This window comes from Danio rerio, chromosome 10 (assembly GCF_049306965.1).
Source record: "Danio rerio strain Tuebingen ecotype United States chromosome 10, GRCz12tu, whole genome shotgun sequence".
NCBI lineage: Eukaryota > Metazoa > Chordata > Actinopteri > Cypriniformes > Danionidae > Danio > Danio rerio.
Genome location: NC_133185.1, coordinates 25,907,170 through 25,929,500, shown reverse-complemented (window position 1 = coordinate 25,929,500; position 22,331 = coordinate 25,907,170). Strand labels below are relative to the sequence as shown.

Sequence of the window (22,331 nt, the reverse complement as noted above, 5' to 3'; positions counted from 1 at the left end):
TACTGAAATCATTTGCCTGTAAAATTACACATTTGTCCAAAGGGTGAGGTAGCTAATAATATGGGTAACTAAATTAATTGGACTGAGCTGAAATGCTAAACCTGTTGAACCTGAATGAATGCGATAACTGATGATTTACAGCACTGCAGAAAAATAAAAGGTCACAATACTTCAGGGAAAATAAAATGTCTGCATGAACTATCAGTCTCGAGAGTAGGGCAGAAATGACTTCAGAACTTGTTTAGGGTTGCTTTCACACATGTTCTTTTCTGAAATTGTTGCAGGCATCTTGTGCAGTGTAAGCAAGGCTTGAAATGTACAACTGAGAGTTCTGCGTGAAAGTGCTTGTGCTGTAATTTCAACAGACCTCTGAATATTCTCAGCGCTGTGTGAGATTGATACACTGGCTGAACGTGGCTGGTTCATTTAGATTGTCTAGGTGTTTACCAGCGTCCACAAGGGAGGCAGTCCATAGTGAACATATGTTCTGTTCATTGCCTCTCCACAGCGTGTAACCAACTGATGTCTCTGAAATTGATCGTGTATTTAATGTTTTCATGCGCATATTTTCCGGTGCTTACACTCCACTTTAGAGCTATTTTAATAACCTTTTGTTCATAAGATACTCTACATAGTTGAAAATCAACAGCACTTAAATAGTTTGTCGAGTGTTTGTAGACTCTTATCAGGATGAGATGAAGTGCCTGTGCTCTTGGAGCGTTTGAAGAGTCTCTTATGTAAAGAGTGTTGATGTGTTTTACATTTATATCATTTTTATGATTTACTAGATCCATTGTAGGAATCACTTTCAATTTGTTATGACTGTCGAGGGAGTGAAAAAAATGATAACGGCTTCTGCCTTAAGAACCTTCCTCTTTACACATTTATTCAACAAAATGTTTTCACTTCCTTGTGAACCGCCCTATGAATGTGAAATGCAATAGCTGTAATGCCTGAACTGAGTAAAATAGCTTTGAAGTTTTTTTGACAGATTTTTACAGGGTTTTTAAAGAGATTTTCAGCCAAACCTGTCTGACAGAGGACAAATCACAGACTAAGAGACTCAATTTCGGTCATAACCCACTTTTGATGAAATGTTGTTATGCTTTGTCTTTGTAGGGCAGTGCAGCGTCAGTAGATTTCTATTTTGTTTCAGTTGACTGGGGGTAATACAGTAAAATTGGCTTAAAAGTTTCTTTGTTGTGTGCAGTTTTATTACTTTTTGTCTGAAATCATTACATGGACTAGGCAATGACTTGCAGCAGCATTCATAACGGCTTTAAGGTAGAAGAAAAAACAACAACAACAACTTTTAAAGCACCAAAAAGTTACACAAAATAAGTTTCTCTATCAAGACATAGGCATGGGCCAATAAATCTTCACTGTTATGGGTATTTTTACATATCTGTTGAAGGGTTGCACGGTTTACTGGTACTATGGTAGTATCCCGATTCTATGGCTCCAAAACAGTGGTGCTGCCACTGTAGCTTGTAAATGATAGTATTGTCATTAACAGTCTATCTACAATAGATAATGTTGGATGTGAAAAAGTCACTAAAATGCTCACACGATTGTGCAACAATAGACCATTTTATTTTAATAGTCTGTGGAGCCCTTTAAGGTTGCAAGATGTTTCAAACACACATCTGAATCAATTAGTTTCTGTTCCTCTTAATATGATTTAGTAGCTACAACTAGGCATGGACCGGTATAAAAATCTGATGGTATGATAACCTTGGATATAAAAATATCCCGGTTTCACGGAATCACAGTATTGTGATTACTGCTCTAAAATAAGTTCTTTTTAAATATCTGGGTAAAAAAACAAAAACTTTTTCCCTCTTTGAAAACAATAAATATATTTATATTAGAAAGATTTATAATATTCTGGAACAATTGTCAGGCTAAACAATTAAAATAAATCATTGACTTCTGCTGTCTTCATTAGTTTCAAAAACACAGATTTCTTAACAATTTAAAAAGGCATATTTGGATGTATTTTCTGCTGAGATACGGTTGTCCAACAAAAAAAAATTGTAAATAAAAAATCTTACACATACCTTAGCAACAATATTACAGAAAGTTTTGGCAGTTTTAAAACCTTCACTTTTTCAAACCGCGGTATACCTTGAAAACAGTTATCGTCCCATGCCTAGCTACAACAATCATGACAGTCTCTTAAAAAGAATGACTATCAAAGTTCATTCATTTTCTTGTCGGCTTGGTCCCGTTATTAATCCGGGGTCGCCACAGTGAAATGAATCGCCAACTTATCCAGCAAGTTTTTATGCAGCGGATGCCCTTTTAGCCGCAACCCATCTCTGGGAAACATCCACACACACACACATTCATACACACACTCATTCACTACGGACAATTTAGCCTACCCAATTCACCTGTACCGCATCTCTTTGGACTGTGGGGGAAACCGGAGCACCCAGAGGAAACCCACGCGAACGCAGGGAGAACATGCAAACTCCACACAGAAACACCAACTGAGCCAAGGCTCGAACCAGCGACCTTCTTGCTGTGAGGCGACAGCACTACCTACTGCACAACTGCTTCGCCCTGACTATTAAAGTGAATTTTTGAATTACTTTGTTAAGACTGAAATAAAAAACAATGGATGAAAAACCCAAAATTGCAACTGGAAACATTGAAAAAAATTTTTGACCACTTAATACAGCCTAATTTTGTTGGAAAAAGCTATTTTTGTAACAAATTTAATTTGGTTAATAATTTGTATCTTTATTTTAATGTATTTTTTGTTGGTTAGTTATCTGAAAATTATCAAAAAGAATGAATATATTTTTGGTGAAGTGATTTGCAAATAATGCTTTTTTCAATAATAAGGGAATTATGGATTAAATTCAAGACCTATTATAATGTAAAATATAGTATTTCTCACAATTTGAGTTATGAATTACAATATTGCAATACTACATGGTATTGGGATACTTAAGCTGGTGTAGTATTGCAAGATGAATTAATGGTATCCCGACAACCCTAATATGTTGCAGTAAATCCAATGTTTGCAAAAACTATTTTTGACCACTTTATATAGCCTAAATTTGTTGGAAAAGGCTATTTTTGTAACAAATATTTAATTTGGCATAATTTGTATCTTCATTTTAATGTATTATTTGTTGGTCAGTTGTCTACAAAATAAACAAAAAAGAAAGAATACATTTTAGATTAAGTAACATGCAAATAATACTTTTTTTTTAATAATAAGGGAATTATGAATTAAATTCAAGATCTATTATAACGTAAAATATAGCATTTCTGACAATTTTCGTTTTATTTTAAGTTATGAAAAATCACAAAATCGCAATACTACTTGGTATTGTGATTCTCAAGCTCACATAGTATTGTAAGATAAATTAATGCTATTGTGACAACCCTAATCTGTTGCAGTAAATCCCATGTTTGCAAAAACAATTTTTGACCACTTCATATAACCTAATTTAGTTGGAAAATTGACATTTTTGTAACAAATAATTTGTTTCTTTATTTTGATGTATTTTTTTGTTTATCGGTTGTCTACAAAAAAACTAAAAGAATGAATCAATTTTAGTTGAAGAGACAAGCAAGTAATACTTTTTTCAATAACAAGCGAATTTTGAATTAAATTTAAGACCTTTAATAATGTGAAACCCATTATTTCTGACAATTGTCATTATAATTTGAGTTATGAATTACATTGTTGCAATACTACTTGGTATCATGATACTTAAGCTGGTAGATTATCGTAAAATGAATTAATGGTATCTCGACAACCCTAATCTGCTGCAGTAAATCCAATGTTTGAGTCTTACTGCATTATAAGGGTCCACCTTCCCACTGCCATGAGTGCAAGTTATTGCCTGGGCCTTCAGAGTCTGCGCTTTATGCCACAGTCCCTAATCATGTTTTTACCCTATACACTATCAGCACAGCTAAAATCGACAGGACGCTGCCCTGCAAATGCAAAAAGAGGACACATCAATACCTGGGCAATTAGTGCATCAATACGCTGCACTCCCAATCTTAACAGATACGGAGGAATTGGATTTCTGATTGGATTTCTATGCATTCTTGTGTTTAGCTATTTTGTATAACACTTATTTACTTTCCTTTGGATCATGGCCGCATCCAAAGCCTGTATCGATTCTGGTTTGACTCTAGATGTTACATGGATGATTTGCATATAAACATACAGGGTCTTTAAAGACCACTGCATTAAGTGCCACGGCTCAATAACCTGTCCACTGTCTTTTAAAGGCACAACATCTTCTCACTCTGGAAATAATTAAACTCTAAAACCATTTGGTGCTTAAAAAGGAGAGAAACCTGGATCCAGGGGGATACAGATCAAAGCAAATGCTAAAATAGAGGATAGTGATTAATGAGGAGGCCTAGCAGGTTGAAAATCAAACATGAGCATTACAGTGTGTAAATTAGCCTGAAACTTCTGAGCCTTGATAGGACAGATATTTCTCATCTGTCTTGAGTAAATCTGTACTTTGAGATAAGGACTGGCCTTCGGGTGCTCTGTGACCTGTGAGTTCAGCGTCTTAATATACCGGTGTTTCACCGTGGGGAAAACTTTCAGCCTACATTCTGTGATGCTGAATGGTTCCTGTGCTGTGTTAGCAGTCTTCTCCGTACCTTTTGTCTCATCAGCACTTTGCATTGAGAAACTGCCTATTTTACGTTATGGGCCAATCAAATGAGTGTAACCTTCATTAAAGGGAAGTCATCCAAAATAATAGCCCCATCACTAGCTGTGACTATGCATTGGATTAAGCATATGTTGAGGAAAGTGCATTATAAACTGCATATAAGATTGTTTAATTTATGTTGTAAATAGTACAAAGCTTGCTGAGCTGTTATTTTGCGTAACCCATTACCAACAGTAACCCATACCGTCTTATTAAAAAGCCCATTAAGAAGTGTCTTCTTACGTGTTCTAAATCATTAATTTTCAAAAGCAGCTTAGCTTGGACAGGCACTCAAAAGGGTGATAATTAACATTTTCCTGTGTGGTATTAATAGGGATGATTTAACTTACAGATTTAAAAGAAGCAGCAGTTTTCGTAGCACTTACGCTGCTAATTCACTAGCCAAAGCTGAAAACATCATCATTGTTTCCAACACCTTTTGTAAAGACATTTGTGCGGTTGGTCTTTTTCCCCCTTTTCTTTACATACAAGTAATCGTCAGCTCAAAAATGAGGATTATAAATAATGTAAGATAATGAGAGAGGAGGCTTTTAGTGGTGTTGGGGGAAGAGGCATTTTCCGGAGAGCTTTTACAACTCTTAGCCTTGGATTTAGTGCTCAAAGTGTGTACACAAAACAGTGTGTGCATTGTGAATTCTGTTTCACCCTTGGCTAGTCCCTCTCTTGTAAAGTAAATATAAAAGAAAGTTTGTTTTTTCTGCATTTGTTCAAATGAGGACTGAATGACAAACTTGTTTATGGTTTAACATGTTATTCACACTGTTTTGCAGACTGAGGTGTTACCTCTCCGAGGGCCCATGGATCTCCCTGTGGTTTTGTTTCTGCTGTGGGGACTGTTACTGGACTTGCTGACTGGTGCGGTTGGTGGCATTCTATACCGCGTTCATGAAGAACAGCCTCCGAGCACACTGATTGGCAGCCTGGCAGCAGACCAAGGCCTACCAGACACTGGACACCTGTACAAACTGGAGGTGGGCGCTCCCTATCTGCGGGTGGATGGCAAAACTGGAGATATCTTTACCACCGAGATCCCCATAGACAGAGAGACACTGAAGGATTGTCGTAATAAAGGCAAACCCTGCTTTCTGGAGTTTGAGGTGTCCGTCACAGACCTTATTCAAAATCAGAGTCCACGGCTGATAGAGGGAAGGATCGAAGTACAGGATATCAACGATAACACACCACAGTTCCCCTCACCTGTCCTTACTCTCTCAGTTCCAGAGAACACCCACATGGGGGCACTCTTCTCAATTCCACTGGCCACTGATAAAGATACAGAGAGGAATGGAGTAGCTGACTACACCTTAACAGCAGGACCAGAGGCTGTAGCACTCTTTGGTCTGCAAGTTGCAGAGGATCGAGGTGAAAAATTACCTCAACTCATAGTGTTGGGAAGCCTTGATCGAGAGCTGAAAGACTCATACGACCTCACCATCAAAGCTGTGGATGGAGGAAATCCACCTCGCTATAGCAGTGCCTTGCTGAGGGTTGTCATAGCTGATGCCAACGACAATGCACCAAAATTTGAAAAATCCTCCTATGAAGCAGAGGTTGCAGAGAACAGCCCGATTGGACACTCTGTGTTACAGGTAAAACGGAAAACATGCTAAGTCAACCTTTAGATCTGAACAAGGCAAGATAAATTGTCAATTGCATCATGTTGGAGTGTGAAATTTTAATGAGCGCTGCTGTCCCAACCTCCCAGCTGTCTGTTTTTTTACTTTGATGCCTTACATCAGTGTAGCAGGGGCTGACTTACCAAATTCACTTACAATAATTATTAGAATAATCCAGTTTGATCATAACAAACACAATTATTCAAAAGAAAAAAGTAGATACATTACTATACGTCTATTAAAGATAAATTTGAAAGAGTTAGATTGCTGAAATGATATGAATAGGCTGTAAAATTTGTTTTTAAGGAACCCTAATCTCTATTAATAGCCTCTGCCCCAGAAATCCTGTTATGCAATACTTTGACTATATTCCCAGTTTTATGCTATAAATAGATCACTGTGTTGAAATGCCCAATATTTAATACCCAATGAATGTCGTTTTGCAGTTTTGTCCTATATTTGAAAGTTGTTGATTTTTTTGTAAGTTGTCATTTTCTTGATATTTTAAATTTGTTTAATTATGTAGTCTAACTTGTATATTTTCTATTACAGGTAAAGGCTAATGATTCAGACTTGGGACCTAATGGTGAAATTGAATACACATTACATCAGGCCATTGATCCTGTGCCAAAACTGCTTCGGATAGATCGCTCATCAGGCATCATATATGTCAAAGGACCTTTGGATCGTGAGGAGATCAACAATTTGAAGTTTTACGTAGTTGCACGAGATAAAGGCCCTTCACCAAAAAGTTCTAAAACTTACGTTTCTATTGATGTGACAGACCAGAATGACAATGCACCAGCAGTGGAGATTCGAGGAATTGGTCTTGTGACCCACAGTGATGGTGTAGCAAATATTTCAGAGGATATGCCGGTTGGAACTGCAGTGGCACTGGTGCAAGTTTCAGACAAGGACGAGGGAGAGAATGCAGTGGTGACCTGTGTGGTTGCAGGGGATGTTCCTTTTCAGCTTCGACCAGCTAGTGATTCATCAGTTGACAACAAGAGAAAGTACTTTCTACAGACCACAACACCTCTGGACTATGAAAGAGTTAGGGACTACCGAGTGGAAATAGTAGCAGTGGATTCAGGCAATCCAGCTCTATCCAGCACCAACTCTCTGAAAGTCCAGGTGACTGACACAAATGACAATTCCCCTATTTTCTCACCCACCCTGTTTGAAGTAGAGTTTGCTGAGGAAAACCAACCAGGAGAAAAGGTGGTAGAGGTAGTTGCCTCAGATGCAGACAGTGGAACTAATGCAGAGCTGGTCTACAGCATTATTGCAGACTCTTCAACAAGGGGCCTTTTTGAAATTGACCCCAACTCAGGAGAAGTACGTGCTCGGAGCCCTTTCGATCGTGAGCACAAGGACCGCTATGAGTTCCGTGTTACTGCAGCTGACAAAGGGGTTCCCAGTCACAGAGGTACTGCCACAGTTGTAATCAAAGTACTTGATCGGAATGATAATGACCCCAAGTTCATGCTGAGTGGCTACAGCTTTTCAGTCTTGGAGAATATGCCACCCCTTAGCCCTGTTGGCATGGTAACAGTACAGGACATGGATGAAGGTGAGAATGCTCAAGTGCAACTTTCTGTGGAACCGGATGTGGGCAAATTTGTGATTCAGAATGGTACTGGCACTATTCTGTCCAGCATCTCATTTGACAGAGAGAAGGAGAGCAGTTACACATTCAGGTTGAAAGCTGTAGATGGAGGAGACCCTCCCAGGTCATCTTACGTTGGAGTGACCATCAATGTCCTGGATGAAAATGACAATGCACCAGTTGTAACCAAACCATCGAACTCATCCTTTATACGTCTGTCTCCCATGGCTGCTCCAGACAGTGTTGTTGAAGTTGTTGAAGCAGAGGACATTGATTCTGGTTCCAATGCTGAACTAGTTTACAGTATTGCTGGAGGAAATCCACATGACCTTTTTTACATCTCACCATCTAATGGTGAGATCACATTAACCAAGGAATTAACACGCAAACATAGTGGTCTGCATCGACTGGTCATAAAAGTCAGTGACAGGGGCAAACCATCCCGCCACGCCATTGCCCTGGTACACATTTATGTTAATGAAACTATTGCTAATGTAAGTCATGTGGAGGCACTTGTGGGGCATAGTTTGTACACCCCACTCGACATGGACATTGCAGGAGACCCAGATTATGGTTTGGCTGCCCAAAGAAGTAACATTGTGTATGGCAGTTTAGCTGGAGTGGCAGGAGTCGTCACCGTGATCGTTGTTGTGGTCTTCATCAGACATCGCCTTCAAAGAGAAACTAAGAGTGGTTATCAGGCTGGCAAGAAGGAGACCAAAGATCTGTATGCCCCCAAGCAAGGGCCAAAAAGTGGCAAGGGGAGAAAAGGTAAAAAAGGGAAGCCACCAAAGTCACCTAAACCTCTTGGAGAGGATGAAGAAGTCAGCCTTCAAAAGAGTCTGAAATTTAACCTTGATGGGGTTAATGACAGCCCCAGGATCCATTTGCCTCTGACATATCCGCCTGGAAGCCCTGACCTGGGCAGGCATTATCGTTCCAATTCCCCATTGCCCTCCATCCAGCTCCAGGCCCAGTCCCCATCTGCCTCCCAAAAGCATCAGGCTGTCCAGGAGCTCCCTGCTGCCAATACCTTTGTGGGAACAGGCGGGGATGACAACTCCACCGGCTCAGACCAGTACTCGGATTACAGCTACAAGACCAATCAACCAAAATACAGCACAAAAACGGTACCAATCTTTATTTTTGATTTATATTCAATGCAGCGCTGGAAAAAAATGGGGTTTGCTTCCAAAAACAAATGGTAGTTATGCTAAAATAGTAGGTGGTGCTAAATGAATAGTTTGTTACATATATATTAAATATTTTTCTCTTCCTTTTTATAAGTATGTTGTGGTTGAATTGCTTGCACATACCACAGAAAAGACTTTCCTGGCATCCCCAAATCTGTCTCTTTGAAAGATGTCAAATATGGCTCTGGTATTGCATCATGTTCCCTTTATGTATTCTCTGGCCACTAGTTCAGTTTCTGAAAATACACTTCAATTTACTGTGTGTTTAGAGAGTTTCAAAGGTCCAGTAATGAACTGATTTCATTGTACTTTTTAGGTGACAGTAGGTGCAGCAGACTGAGGTGTCTCATTATTTCTGTGTTGGTTGTGTGTAAAATTGGTGTATTTGGTAGAACTCATAGTTTCTCAGGTATTTTTTCATGTAATCTAATCTAATAGGACAGGGCCTGACTGAACTGAACTTCAAAGTAATTTTCTTACACTCAAATGGCAATTCAGTTTAACCAATTTAGGTGCTAATTAAACAAGTTAATTTCAGATCAGGAGTAACATGGTGGCTAGCATTGTTGCTTTACACCCAGAAGGTCTCTGGTTCGAGTCCCGGCTGGGCCAGTTGTTATTTCTGTGTGGAGTTTGCATGTTCTCCCTGTGTTCAAGGGTGTCCAAGGGTGCTCCGGTTTCCCCCACAGTTCAAAGATATGTGGTATAGGTGAAGTGACTTAATTGTCCGTAGTGTATGTGTGTAAATGAGTGTGTATGGGTGTTCCCAGTACTGGGTTGTAGTTGGAAGATAATCCACTGCATAAAACATATGCTAGATAGGTTGGCGGTTAATTCTACTGTGGCTTCCCCTAATAAATAAAGGGATTAAGTCGAAGGAAAATGAATAAATGAATGAATGAATGAATGAATGAAGGAAATTTCAGATCAGATTCAAGAGGGGTCAAATATAAAGCAATATAATATGTGTGGATTGAGGGAAAGTGTACTTAACTCTAATTTGAGTGTAATCTCCATTGAAAGTGGTAGTAAAGTTTACCGGGCTAAGGTTTTAGATAGAAAGCAAGGGCACATGGGTCCTGACTCCGTCAGTACCAGTCTGGTGTTTGATAAACCCAGCAGATGCTAGATGACAGTCAGGGTGAGTGCAGGCCTCGCAGACTCACTGACTGGGGAGAACAGTTACCCACGGCAGCTCCCACACGGTGATGGACAGCATATGGCATGGAAGTGACAATAGACTCCAGCTATGGAAAGCGTGGTGTATTGTTGGTGTGTGTGTGTGTGTGTGTGTATTTCCAGGCTTCTGCATTCACTCTTGTAATCCATTTGTGTGCATGTGGGCAGAGGTTCCTGTGTGTTGACCGGTTTCCGTAAGTCTGATCAGATTCCCACTCGATGACATGCATTACATAAATGGATATTTGTATGTGTGAGAGCTGACTGATAAACAAGGGACAGATGTTGACTCATGTGACATGTTTTAGCAGATGTGAACTCGTAAGGGAACCCCTCCATCCCATCCCATCCCAAACCCACATCAGGCTTAACAGATTGACCAAAATAAAAAATTTAAATCTCAGCCAAACTGAGTGACAGATGTGGAGAGTGGAGCGTGACAGAGTGAATGGTAATACGCTCACCGATGACTCACCGTGTGTGGCAATGTGCTCAGGTGCGTGTGACAGCCTTGGCTCAAGCTCTCCCAGTTTAAGCTCTGATGAGTGTAAACACAGTGGCCTTGTTTGCCGTTTATTGCCAGTGAGGATTGAGCGTGATGACTGGCTTCACTGCTTTCCTTCTTGGTCCGTAAAAAACTCATTAAGAGGAGTTTGTTTGTTCGAAAGACTTATCCTGAGGTGTGAAAAAAAAAACTTCAATGCTCAATTCACAGTGGCATGGCCTGACTCTGTGAGGAGAGATTTGTCTGAATGTGTTGCTGTGTGGTGTGTTTGTGCGTGTCTTTCACAGTTCATGGATCTTCCCAAAACTCTCTCTCTCTATAACCTCCAAATGTGTTAGACTGTGTGACAGTTATCGAGGGGATTGCATGGGCTCATCAAGTACAGTGCTGATAATTAGCTTGGTCATGGCAAAGATCTGACACCTATTTTGTGATGTGTTTCTCTCTCTCAGGATTGGCCGTGTGTGAGACATTAGCGTGCAGACAGGGATCAAGGGAGAGACCTTCCTAGTTATTTTTAAATGGGCGTGATGAGAGCTTGTGAAGCTGTAAATCTGTGCTTAAATTAAATCCATACAATTAAAATGCCTTATTAGAAGAAGATAACCCCCCCTCTTCCCTTCACCATGGGCTGCCCTTCATCTGCAACTGGAGGGAGGAGGATTGGGAGGCAGGGATTCAGGTTGGATTTTGGGGTGGCCTTTAATTAGTAAAACACATCTCTTCACCTCACAAGAGCCACTGTGCTGGAAGAACACTCACAAAACCCTCATACTAGTAAATGTGTGTAATCTGGCAAAGATTTTGCGTTCATGGCCCCATTTAAATGGGGTATTAAGATGGTTTTTGTACATCCGTTCACAAGCAGATGATCCTTTATACAGGACTAAACAGGGTCAAATGGGGTTTGGGCTTTTCTACATTTGAGCCATTTCAGTGGTAATCAAAAGACATTTGATCGGATTGCTTTTAAACTGCAAATGCTCGAGTGGTTGAATTAATTTGAACAGCCACAGTGCTATTTACATAAATCTAACATGTGATGGATATGGGATGTTGAAATAGAGAACTCCAACATATTCAGTTGCCATAAACAGCATCGTTTAACTAACTTCTTTTTTTCTAATTTGCTTGTAAGCCATAAAGAGGTATTGTTTGCTCAATTAGTAGTACTGTAGTGTGTGGTAAAATAAAAGGTAATATCTCAATAAAAACATACTTTAAGTGGTCACTGACAATGTATTTTGATACATGTTTATGTATGGTACCATTTGGAAACTGTAATTTCAATATCAAGTGGAAACAGGACCTATATTTTTATATAGGAATGACTTTGCGTTTTTACTGGCAAGTTTAACTAGGCAAGTTTAACTAGGCAAGTTTAACTAGGCAAGTTAGGGTCATTAGGCAAGTCATAGTATAACAATGATTTGTTCTGCAGCCAACTGAAAAAAAGCCGGTGGACCAGAAAACCTAATCACAGAAAACGGCACCTTGAAAAAGTAGCAATACATCAAAATTCTCATCAACAATATCAGGCAATATGCAGAGAAACTTGGCCTTAAGCACAACATACATTTCAGCATGACAACAACCCAAAACAAGAACAAGAAATTTGGTGAATTAATATTTATTAGACATTAATGGTTTGCAGTGGCCCACCCAGTGGCCTGACTTAAATCCAATTGAGAATCTATGGAGGAAGCTAACGATTATGGTTATGACAAGGAGACCCTCCAACCCGAAAGAGTTGATATATATAATAATGTAAATGGTAAACATCTTTACTAAAAAAGGTGAAAAACTCCAATGACTCTGGCCTGACTATGTTCTGAACTGCGGCTCCTGGTCATGTGACTATTGTGGATGCACACATTGTGATATGGATGCTGAAATTATATATATATTGTGCAGCCCTACACTGGAGACATGCAAAAAGCTGCTCAGCAATAATAGGAGTTGATTTCTGTAATAACCAATAGTTTCTTTCTATTGATTATTCTAAAGGGTATGAATGATTCCATTATTTACTTTTTAACATGCTAAGTTTTGTTTAAATATCAAAAAAACTGAGATTTTATTTCCTTCAATGATGCCTTTTGTACATCATATCATGTTTTGGGAGAAGCCAGTGTCATTTCTGGTCAAAAAACAACAAAAAACTTGCTGGTCAAGAAAAAGTAACTTTAAGTTAGAATTTGCCAGGGGTATGAATAATTTAGATTTCCAGGGGTATACAGTATATTGCCTACAGAAAATCATCATAACCTGTGAAAATCTATACCTTTACTCACATTACACTGTGCTTCCTAAAGACATTTGGGATGAAATAGTAGAAAGGCACAGGATAGAAAAAAGCTCCAAAAACATTTCAAATGCTGGAAAAGTTATTTGTTATGTGATTATTCAGTCAATTACTCAAAATTATTGTCCATAATTTAATAATTTGAAACATTATTTAAATTTTTTTTTTAGATTTTTTTTCAAGAAAATATCACTTTTGATTTTCATATATATATATTTCTTTTTCCTGAATAGTATATTTATATATTTTATTAAAAGGATTGGAAAAGTTTAAATTGTGCAAGCTTCTAATCCAAAATGATGCCAGTGGCTCAGTTGTTATTATTTGTAGTCAGTCGTTCTGAAATATTATGCTTAACATGAAATTCGATAAATCATTTTAGCTGGGTTTCTTATGCAATACAGGGAGCATAATATAAAATTTCACATAACATGATATAAGATTAATAAGATTCTGCTCATCCTTATTTTGTGAGTAGGCTTTGTCCATCTAGGGGATAGCAAAACTACGCCAAAGCAGTGCAGTGCCTGCTAGAAAAGCATTGTGGCTGAAAAATAGCTCCAAGCCAAGCCTTTTCCTGCTATCTCCTCTCCATCTCTATATCTTCATATCTACCACACACGCCTCGTATTCTGTCAAGCAAAGCTTTAAGATAAGAGGATCCGCCATCAAAATGTTGCCTTTCCACAGAGAATTCTTCAATTTTTTCCCCGCTCTCCCTTTTCACTTTAGTAAATTATGCACCCTAAATAACGAATTCAACGTGGTCATAAATCAGCCCCGGCACCAAGATATTCAGTACCTTCTCTTTGTATGGTTCATCTCCTTTTCACATATTCTCTATGTGAGGCAGCCCTGCATTTATTGAGGCTGCCTCAAGGCCCTTCCCCAGAATCCCAGATTCGAGCATCTGCTCAACCCAGCTCTGGCTAATATCCATAGCAGAATGCAGCCGTAAACCTCAAACCTGGCGCCCACCTCTCAGATCTCCCCTCAGTGAATACAGCCCATAATACTCTCAGACTGCTCCTCATTAGAGCACAATACTGCCGGCACTCAGCTCCCTCTCGGTGGACCAATCTACTGTCAGGTGCGAAGGCCTCACAGGCTCATGCTCAGCGTGAAGACAACTGCTGCACTTACAGAGATTCCAGAATTCAAGGCACCCTCCCTTTCCCCAGCCTGCAGGAGCGAACAACTAAGCAATTATCAAGAAATACTTTGCAATGATATTCTGCGGAGAGCACTCGTACTTAGGGAAATTAGCACAATAAGATGAAATTCCATTGCAGCTACAGCTGGTATGCTTGTGTCAACATGGCAGATGCCATAAAGACAACAGGGAGGGTCAAATATGCATCCTTGTTTGTACAGAGTGGTCTCTCTGGGACTAACAAGTCTCTGCAGGCACTTATGGACTGTCTGGTCTTGGCTGACACTACAGGATCGATTGACCTGGACAAGTGCTCAGGGATTTAGTGCACTGGGCAGACATATTCCAAATGAGTAATCTTGTCCAGTGCCGATAAGATGGTATAACCACGAAGGACAGTTTTTTACAGTCCTTTCTCGACCATTTTGTAGTCAAACCACATTTTGGCCAACAACCAATTTTAGTATGTTCAAGCCGGTTCCTCTGCCAAAATGATTCACTAGATATCACCACTCTGTTGGATCTCGACTTCAAATAAATGAGACCGACATGACATTTTGAGTCTGGGCTAATCGATTCTCATGATCTTGACAAGCACACTGGGATGGGCCCTGCAGAACTGACACAGTAGAATTGGATCATCCCTCTCTGTCTCTCCCTCCCTCTCGCTTCATCTCAAAAAGGACACAAACTCTTTCAGAAAGTTGGGCTTGGAGTTGGGGAAGGGCCTGTGTAAATCTTCGCGCCTCTGGTCTGGTCCCTGTACTCGTTGTCGGTGATTTCAATCTAACATCCCAATGATTACCTGTTAAGAGGGATTACGGCCCTTACCCAGGAGGTGCTTGGCTGGCAGGAGACGGCTGATGTTGTTGAGCTTTTCGACAGTGAAGCGCTGCGCACCACAGCGGCACACAGATGTGCGACTAATGATAGTGTTGTCGAAGACAAGGATGACAATAATGATAATGATTATGGTAATATGCAAGTGTTCACAGTCAGATTCATTTCCCCCCAAATATATTTCTGCACACAACCACAAGGAGCTTGATTTATGCGAATGTTGTCTTGGAAGCATTTTTCTACATGGGTGTTTATGAAGCAGTGTCATTTTTTTTCGCTGCGCCAGAGGCACAGCATCTCTGATTTCATCATATTACATTCTTGCTTATGATATGAGAACAGAAAGCTACTACGATAAGAATGAATATAGATAGGCTGGGCTGACACAATTATGAAAAAATGTCAAACAAATAATGGCGCTCATTAGTCCACTTTTCATTAATCTTTTGGAGCCCAGCCAACCTGTGTATCGTAGTATTGTGATCTGCAGTACAAAGATGTTATATGGCATTTCTGCATTAGCTTCAGATCTCCAAGGTAATATGGATTCGGGATTTAAGGCACATAATAATCACTATCGGGCCATTATATAATAATGACGACAGGTCTGTAGAGAGTGACATTTCTCTTCATATCACTAGCTGTTTGCCTGAGGAGATGAAAGGCTGTGGCAGTTGTATTCTGTGGCCCTGTCTCATTTTAGCGCTGACAGGAAAGCGTTCTGTGAGCCGGCAATGGTCAGAGTCGCACTTAATATAAAATGAGAAGCTCCTTTAGGTAAAGCTATGTAGAGGCTCAGCTTCCTGATGGCATTGCCTTTAGCTCAAATATTTTATCACTACTCATTTCAGCCTCCTTTACCTTCCGCCAGGCAGATTAGTGCTTTTATCAATAAGCAGCTTAGCACCAGTGCTTCTCTCAATAATATGCTATGCCATTTCTCTCCTGCTGCTGTAACTCTTAGATGCTTTTCTTTCTTTTGGCTTTCCTTTATCCCGTCTGAGTGGTTTTACTTGTTTTCCTTTACACAGGTAAATGTAAACTGTTGAAAAAAATATTGTTTCTATAATTATATTAAATGCAGAGTGTTGAGTTATGTATATTTACAGCAGGTTCTCAAAAGCTACTGTAAGTACCAATACTTGGTTTTGCTAATCAAAATGAGTCAAATACTGTTTTGTTAAAGCAGTGGTTCTCAACTCCAGGCCTCGGGCCTCCCTGCCCTGCATGTTTTGTATGTCTTTCTTGCTTAATACACCTGATTCAGATCATCAGTTCATTAGCAGAGAGATCCATGAACTGATCCTTATGTGTCAAATAAGAGAGACATACAAAATATGCAGGGGGTGATTTGTGAGGGGTGGGGCCCAAGGACCGGAATTGAGAACCACTAGGTTAATGAATGAATTCAATAGTTCCAAATACCTTAAGGGTTTCACTAGCATTTTTAAATGAACCATGCCTTTAAAAACATAAGTTTAGATATTTCAGCCTCATCTACACAAGCCTTTATTAATGGATTATATCTGAACCTGCTGTGTGCACAGTGAGAAAAATATAGTAGGGTCAGGAGAGGAAAAAACCAAGGCTGCTTTAATTGTGTTAATAATTTCAATGTGTGAAACAGTCTATATTGATTAAAGAAATGAGCACAAAGTTACATGATATGTGTTTGTAACTATACATAGTACACCCAAAACTGCAACGATTGACTTTAAAAATCATAGCAATATTTTGGTGTATCTTTGTACTATTTAACCCATACCTGTCAACCTTTCTTTGTTTCCCAGGATTTTCCTATATTTCACAGTTCTATACTGCTATCAAAGTTTTTTTCCTATAGGTATTTTCCTACAGTTCTCCAGGTTTTTAAAATTTTTTTTTTTAAAGAGTGGCAAAAAACATTAAAGGGCCGATCCACCCTATACACAACCCATACCGCCAAACCACCAGGGGCCATTGCACCTTTTATTCATTCATTCATTTTCTTTTCAGCTTAGTCCCTTTATTAATCTGGGGTCGCCACAGCGGAAATAAACCGCCAACTAATCTAGCATATGTTTTAAGCAGCGGATGCCCTTCCAGACGCAACCCAGCCCTGGAAAACATCCATACACTCTTGCATTCACACCCACACATACACTACACCCAATTTAGTTTCTTTAATTCACCTATATCGCTGTTATTTGGACTTGTGGGGTTATATTTGGACTAAAATCAGCATACTCCACATATCTTAATTCAGTTTATTTTGATTATGACCTAATTCCGATTCAAATTCACTGTTTGCATGGTAGACTTTTAATCAGAGTATTGTCTTAATTGTATTAAAAATTGTCCGTAGTGTATGTGTGTAAATAGGTGTGTATGGGTGTTTCCCAGTGATGGGTTGCAGCTGGAAGAGCATCTACTGCATAAAACATATGCTGGATAAGTTAACGGTTCATTCCGCTGTGGCGACCCCATATTAATAAAGGGACTAAGCCGAAAAAAAATGAATGAATGAATTAATAATAAAAAATAATAATATTAATAAAAAATATATAAAAAAATAAATAAGACCATATTTTCAATGAAACATGATGTGTTTCCAGATAAACATATTTAGTAATTTGGGGAATCAAATTTTTTATAATTATTTTTACGTCAATGTTGACAGGTATGACTTAAGCTTATTTCTTGAGGCATGGCATTCCAGACCCTGGCACTGATTTTTGTAGTGAGAACTAATGACATTCTGAAGGGAGTAACACATTAGATGCATTTAAATCCATCATTACAACTAGTTGTTCTGTTTGGTTTAAAGTCATCACAATATCTTCTTTTGTATTCAACTTTATTTCTGTAGTGTCAGCATTGAAACAAGTGGAGGGTGAGTAAATGATGACAGAATTTTTATTTTTCACCTCTCCCTGTTTGCACAATATGAAATGGATTGTGATTGTAAGCTTTTTAGAATAGTTTGAGCAACATTTTTAAGAATATAGTCAGTGTTCCAATGCAGAAAGACATTTAAATATCCTTGCACAGAGACGTCCTGATAGATAAAATATAATTACTTTTTTATAGTGTACCCTTGCTCCATGTTTTTCTTTTGTCTGTTCTTTGTTCCTTCGGCTCGCATTATCTTTCACTATGCAAATATAAGTTGTTATTTTGCTCATTCAAAGGCCAACAAGGCCAATCAGATTTCTAAGGTGGCAGTAATGAAGTGGCTCATCCTCGCAGTGTGATGAAAAATCAACTTTGCTGATGTAATTGTCTTGTCATGGGCTTTGCATGATAACTGTGATGCGCATTTCTCTGTTCAATGGGTTGCCATGGAGAACTGAGCCACATCTCTGCATTTGCCGAGGCTTATTTGGAAGCACTGATGATATTAAAATTGAAGACACTATAAATAAAAATGCAAACAATCTCTGAAGACAGAAAATGCCTTCAGTCTCATATATTTTCATTTCTTTAATATCATTTTCAGATTTGACAGACTGAGAAGATCTTGTTTTGTCATCTCCGCTAACAATCTTTCATTTCAGCAAGCAAAAGGAAACCCCCCAGACAATAGCTGGTAACTCACACATAGAAATATATGCAAATGACACACATGAGATGGAAGTTCATATTTGGATTTCACAAATGCAAAATATATGTCTTGTATGCAAGATTTATTTAAAGATATTGCAAAAATATATGTAATTACATCTTATATATTTAATGTAATAAGTAAACTATAATTAATAACAAATATGTGCATATTTGTAATTCCAGTGGTTGAAAAAAATATGTAAGTGGTCAATTTTGCAATATTTTAAAAATGCATGTTGCATTTATGATATATTTGATATATGTTAAATCCAAATATGGATTTCTATGTCATATATGTAATTTGCATTTACACTCACTGGCCATTTTATTAGGTACACCTTACTAGTACCAGGTTGAACCCCCTTTTGCATTCAGAACTGCCTTAATCCTTTGTGGCATAGATTCAACAAGGTACTGGAGAAATTCTATTGGATTGAGAGCTGGTGATGGTGGAGGCCATTTAAGTACAGTGAACTTATTTTCATGTTTAAGAGACCAGTCTGTGAGGATTTGCGCTTTATAAGATGGTGTGTTATCCTGTTGGAAGGAGCCATCAGAAAATAGGTACACTGCGGTCATAAAGGGGTGGACATGGTTAGCAACAAAACTCTGGTAGGCTGGCATTGACATGATGCCCACTTGGTACTAATGGGCCTAAAGTGTACCAAAAAAATATCCCCCTCACCATTACACCACCAGCAGCAGCCTGAACCATTTATATAAGGATGGATAGAACCCTGTTGTTGACGCCAAATTCTGACCCTACCACCCGAATGTTGCAGCTGAAATCGAGACTCATTAGACCAGAAAACATTTTTCCAATCTTCTATTGTCCAGTTTTGGTGAGCTTGTGCAAATTGTAGCCTCAGTTTCCTGTTCTTAGCTGACAGCAGTGGCACCCGGTTTGGTATTTTGCTGCTGTAGCCCATCCGCCTCAAGGTTTGACGTGTTGTGCATTCAGAGATACTCTTCTGCATACCTAGGGTATACAGAGTGTTTAATTTGAGTTACTGTTGCATTTCTATCAGCTCAAACCAGTCTGGCCATTCTCCGCTGACATCAACAAGGCATTTGTGCCCACAGAATTGCAGATTACTGCATATTTTCTCTTGTTCTGACCATTCTCTGTAAACCCTAGAGATGGTTGAGCGTGAAAATTGCAGTAGATCAGCAGTTTCTGAAATACTCAGACAAGCATGTCTGGCGCCAACAATCATGCCATCTAAAAATCACTTAAATCACCTTTTTTTACCCATTCAGATGCTCTGTTTGAACTGCAGCAGATCGTCTTGAACATGTCTACATGCCTAAATGCATTGAGTTGCTGCCATGTGATTGGCTGTTTTGAAATTTGCGTCAACGAGCAGTTGGACAGTTGTACCTAATAAAGTGGCCTGTGAGTGTATTTCCATATATCAGATTTCTATATGGGTTTAGTAGAAATTAGCTAACCAAGAATCTACCTCAAAACCAATCTGAAGGATCATACCAGTTTAATTCCGTCTTGTCAGAAGGAAGGAAATGTCAGCCATTAATACATTAACTGTATTTTCAGCCTCAAAAACTGCTTTTGACTTTCCGAATCCAATGGGATTCAGTTATAGTGGACAATGGCCTCTGTCATGCCTCTGGGTCAGTGGGAAAGTTTCATCTGCAGAGTGAAACAAGGACAAAGGCCTCTCAGACAGAAATCTCGGCCCATTAAAGTGGTCGAGAGCCGAACACAATCCATTAAGCTCCATTAGGAAGGTATACATTCACACATGCATTCACACCTTAACAGCCTTGCAGTGGTGTGTTGTTACACTTACAATCAAGTTTCATTATTCAGACTCTTCATTCATACATAATGCAAGTTACAAACTAGCAAGAGAAAACGCGGTTTCATATTTGACCATGATACATGTCGCTGCAGTGAAGATGCCTGGGGGCAGACTTGCTAGAGCTTTACTTTTATAAACCTACTGTTAATATCACTTACTGCAAGCGTATCATGACGGTAATTTGCATTGGAAATCATCAGGGCATGCGGAAGGATGATGGCAGGAAATAAAGGAACAGTCCTGCAGCCATGACAAGCTGCTCTAATTCTCTGGTTTTGAGCTGTCAGTGACTCAATCATGCATCACATCCTGGCACAAACAAACAAGAAGATACAACTAAATCAATTCTTCAAATCCAGCGTTCATCGTCAGAGGCTTGTCAGTCAAGCCCCTCGACAGCCCCAAGACGGCCTTGCTCTTATGCTGAGATGTCAACGAGCAAACTCAACTTCTGACCCCGTCAAAATACAAGTCCTAATAGGATCTGCCACTCTTTATCTACATACCCGAAACAGAAGTGTGCAGTTTTGGAGAAACCAGCACACCAATTATGTTTAAATTGTTCAACCCACATATTCAGCGGCAAGCATGTTTAAGGCCTAGTTTAATATCCGAGGCTTCAAAACTATGCGTAGTCATGATGGAAAACATTAATTTTCTTGTGTCCTGGATTGGAGAATAATCCACTTACCGGCGAGAAAAAAGTGAGAAACCACAGAAAAAGTGCCGAGGATATATGCTGTTGCATAATTCTCTCTCCTGCTTTTGCTGGCTGACATGAGCAGTGATCATTATTTCTCTCACTGTCTTCACCCCACTGGGAAGGTAGGATATTAGAATATTTCATGAATATTGAGCTCTCCCTGGCTTTTTGGCAGTGGCAGAAATGATGTTCTTCGCTGTTTCATGTTGGCAGTAAAAGGAACAAAGCTTAATTGCGTAAGTCTATAAAATGGGGCGAGAAAGAAGAGCTTCGCACAATGTGAATTGTTCTGACGCGCCTCCTTGTATTAGTCTCAACAGCGTCAGCCCCAATGTATATCAGGATATGGAGTAAAAAAAAGGAGCGCTGAATACATTTTTCAGACTGTTCAGTTCCAAACTCACCATTGTGGCAATACACACTCCAATCCACTTGGGATCGAAGAACAGTACATTTGCAATTTTATATTGGTCTGTGTATGTGGTGTTGATTTCTATTTAAATGGATGATATTTCTTACAACATTGATTCCGGAAGCTTTTCTCCAACCCCCCTGCAGAATTGGTCACTGGTGTTGAATAACGCGGCTACACTTGATCCAGATCCAATATTTTCCACGATGTTGGAATCCCTTGTCTGACTAATAACTGGTGTGAAAGAAAAAACAAGAGGAGAGATTCACAGAGAGAGCGTCTACTGCCGTCTAATCCTTTATTTCCCATGTTAAGAGATTCTTCGGGTGAGTGCTCTAAAGCGCGTTCAGAGATGATTATTTGCATGGCAGTCTCACGCTCTTATCTGGATAGAAGGCATGTTTAAACACAAAGGCCACTGAGAGGAGAGGCAGAGATAGCAGTGGACAATGCACCAGTGATAATTATCTGTCCAAAAGCACTTGTCAGGATGATGAAATCCAATTAAAGCTCTTTAAAAAAGCCAGAAAATGGGATAAAACCACCAAGTCAATGCACGAACGGTGGTCCTTCAGGGAAAGGAGGAGTGTGGTCATTTAAGTAGATATCACTGCTGCCCGGAAAGCTCCAAGTGGGAGGGATTATACCGTGAGTAGGTTGGGTTTAGGTGGTGTAGGTGGAGCA

At 39.3% G+C, this 22,331-nt stretch overlaps 1 protein-coding gene across 1 annotated transcript in view; it reads left to right on the top strand.

Moving 5' to 3' along the window:
- The window catches only part of pcdh1a (protocadherin 1a), a 136,671-nt gene that overhangs the window by 1,815 nt on the left and 112,525 nt on the right, over positions 1-22,331 (top strand). The window contains exons 2-3 of the mRNA XM_001345184.8: positions 5,495-6,313; positions 6,893-9,079. Coding sequence (XP_001345220.4) covers positions 5,522-6,313; positions 6,893-9,079 — 2,979 coding nt within the window. The 5' untranslated portion in view covers positions 5,495-5,521. The remainder of the gene's footprint in view (positions 1-5,494; positions 6,314-6,892; positions 9,080-22,331) is intronic.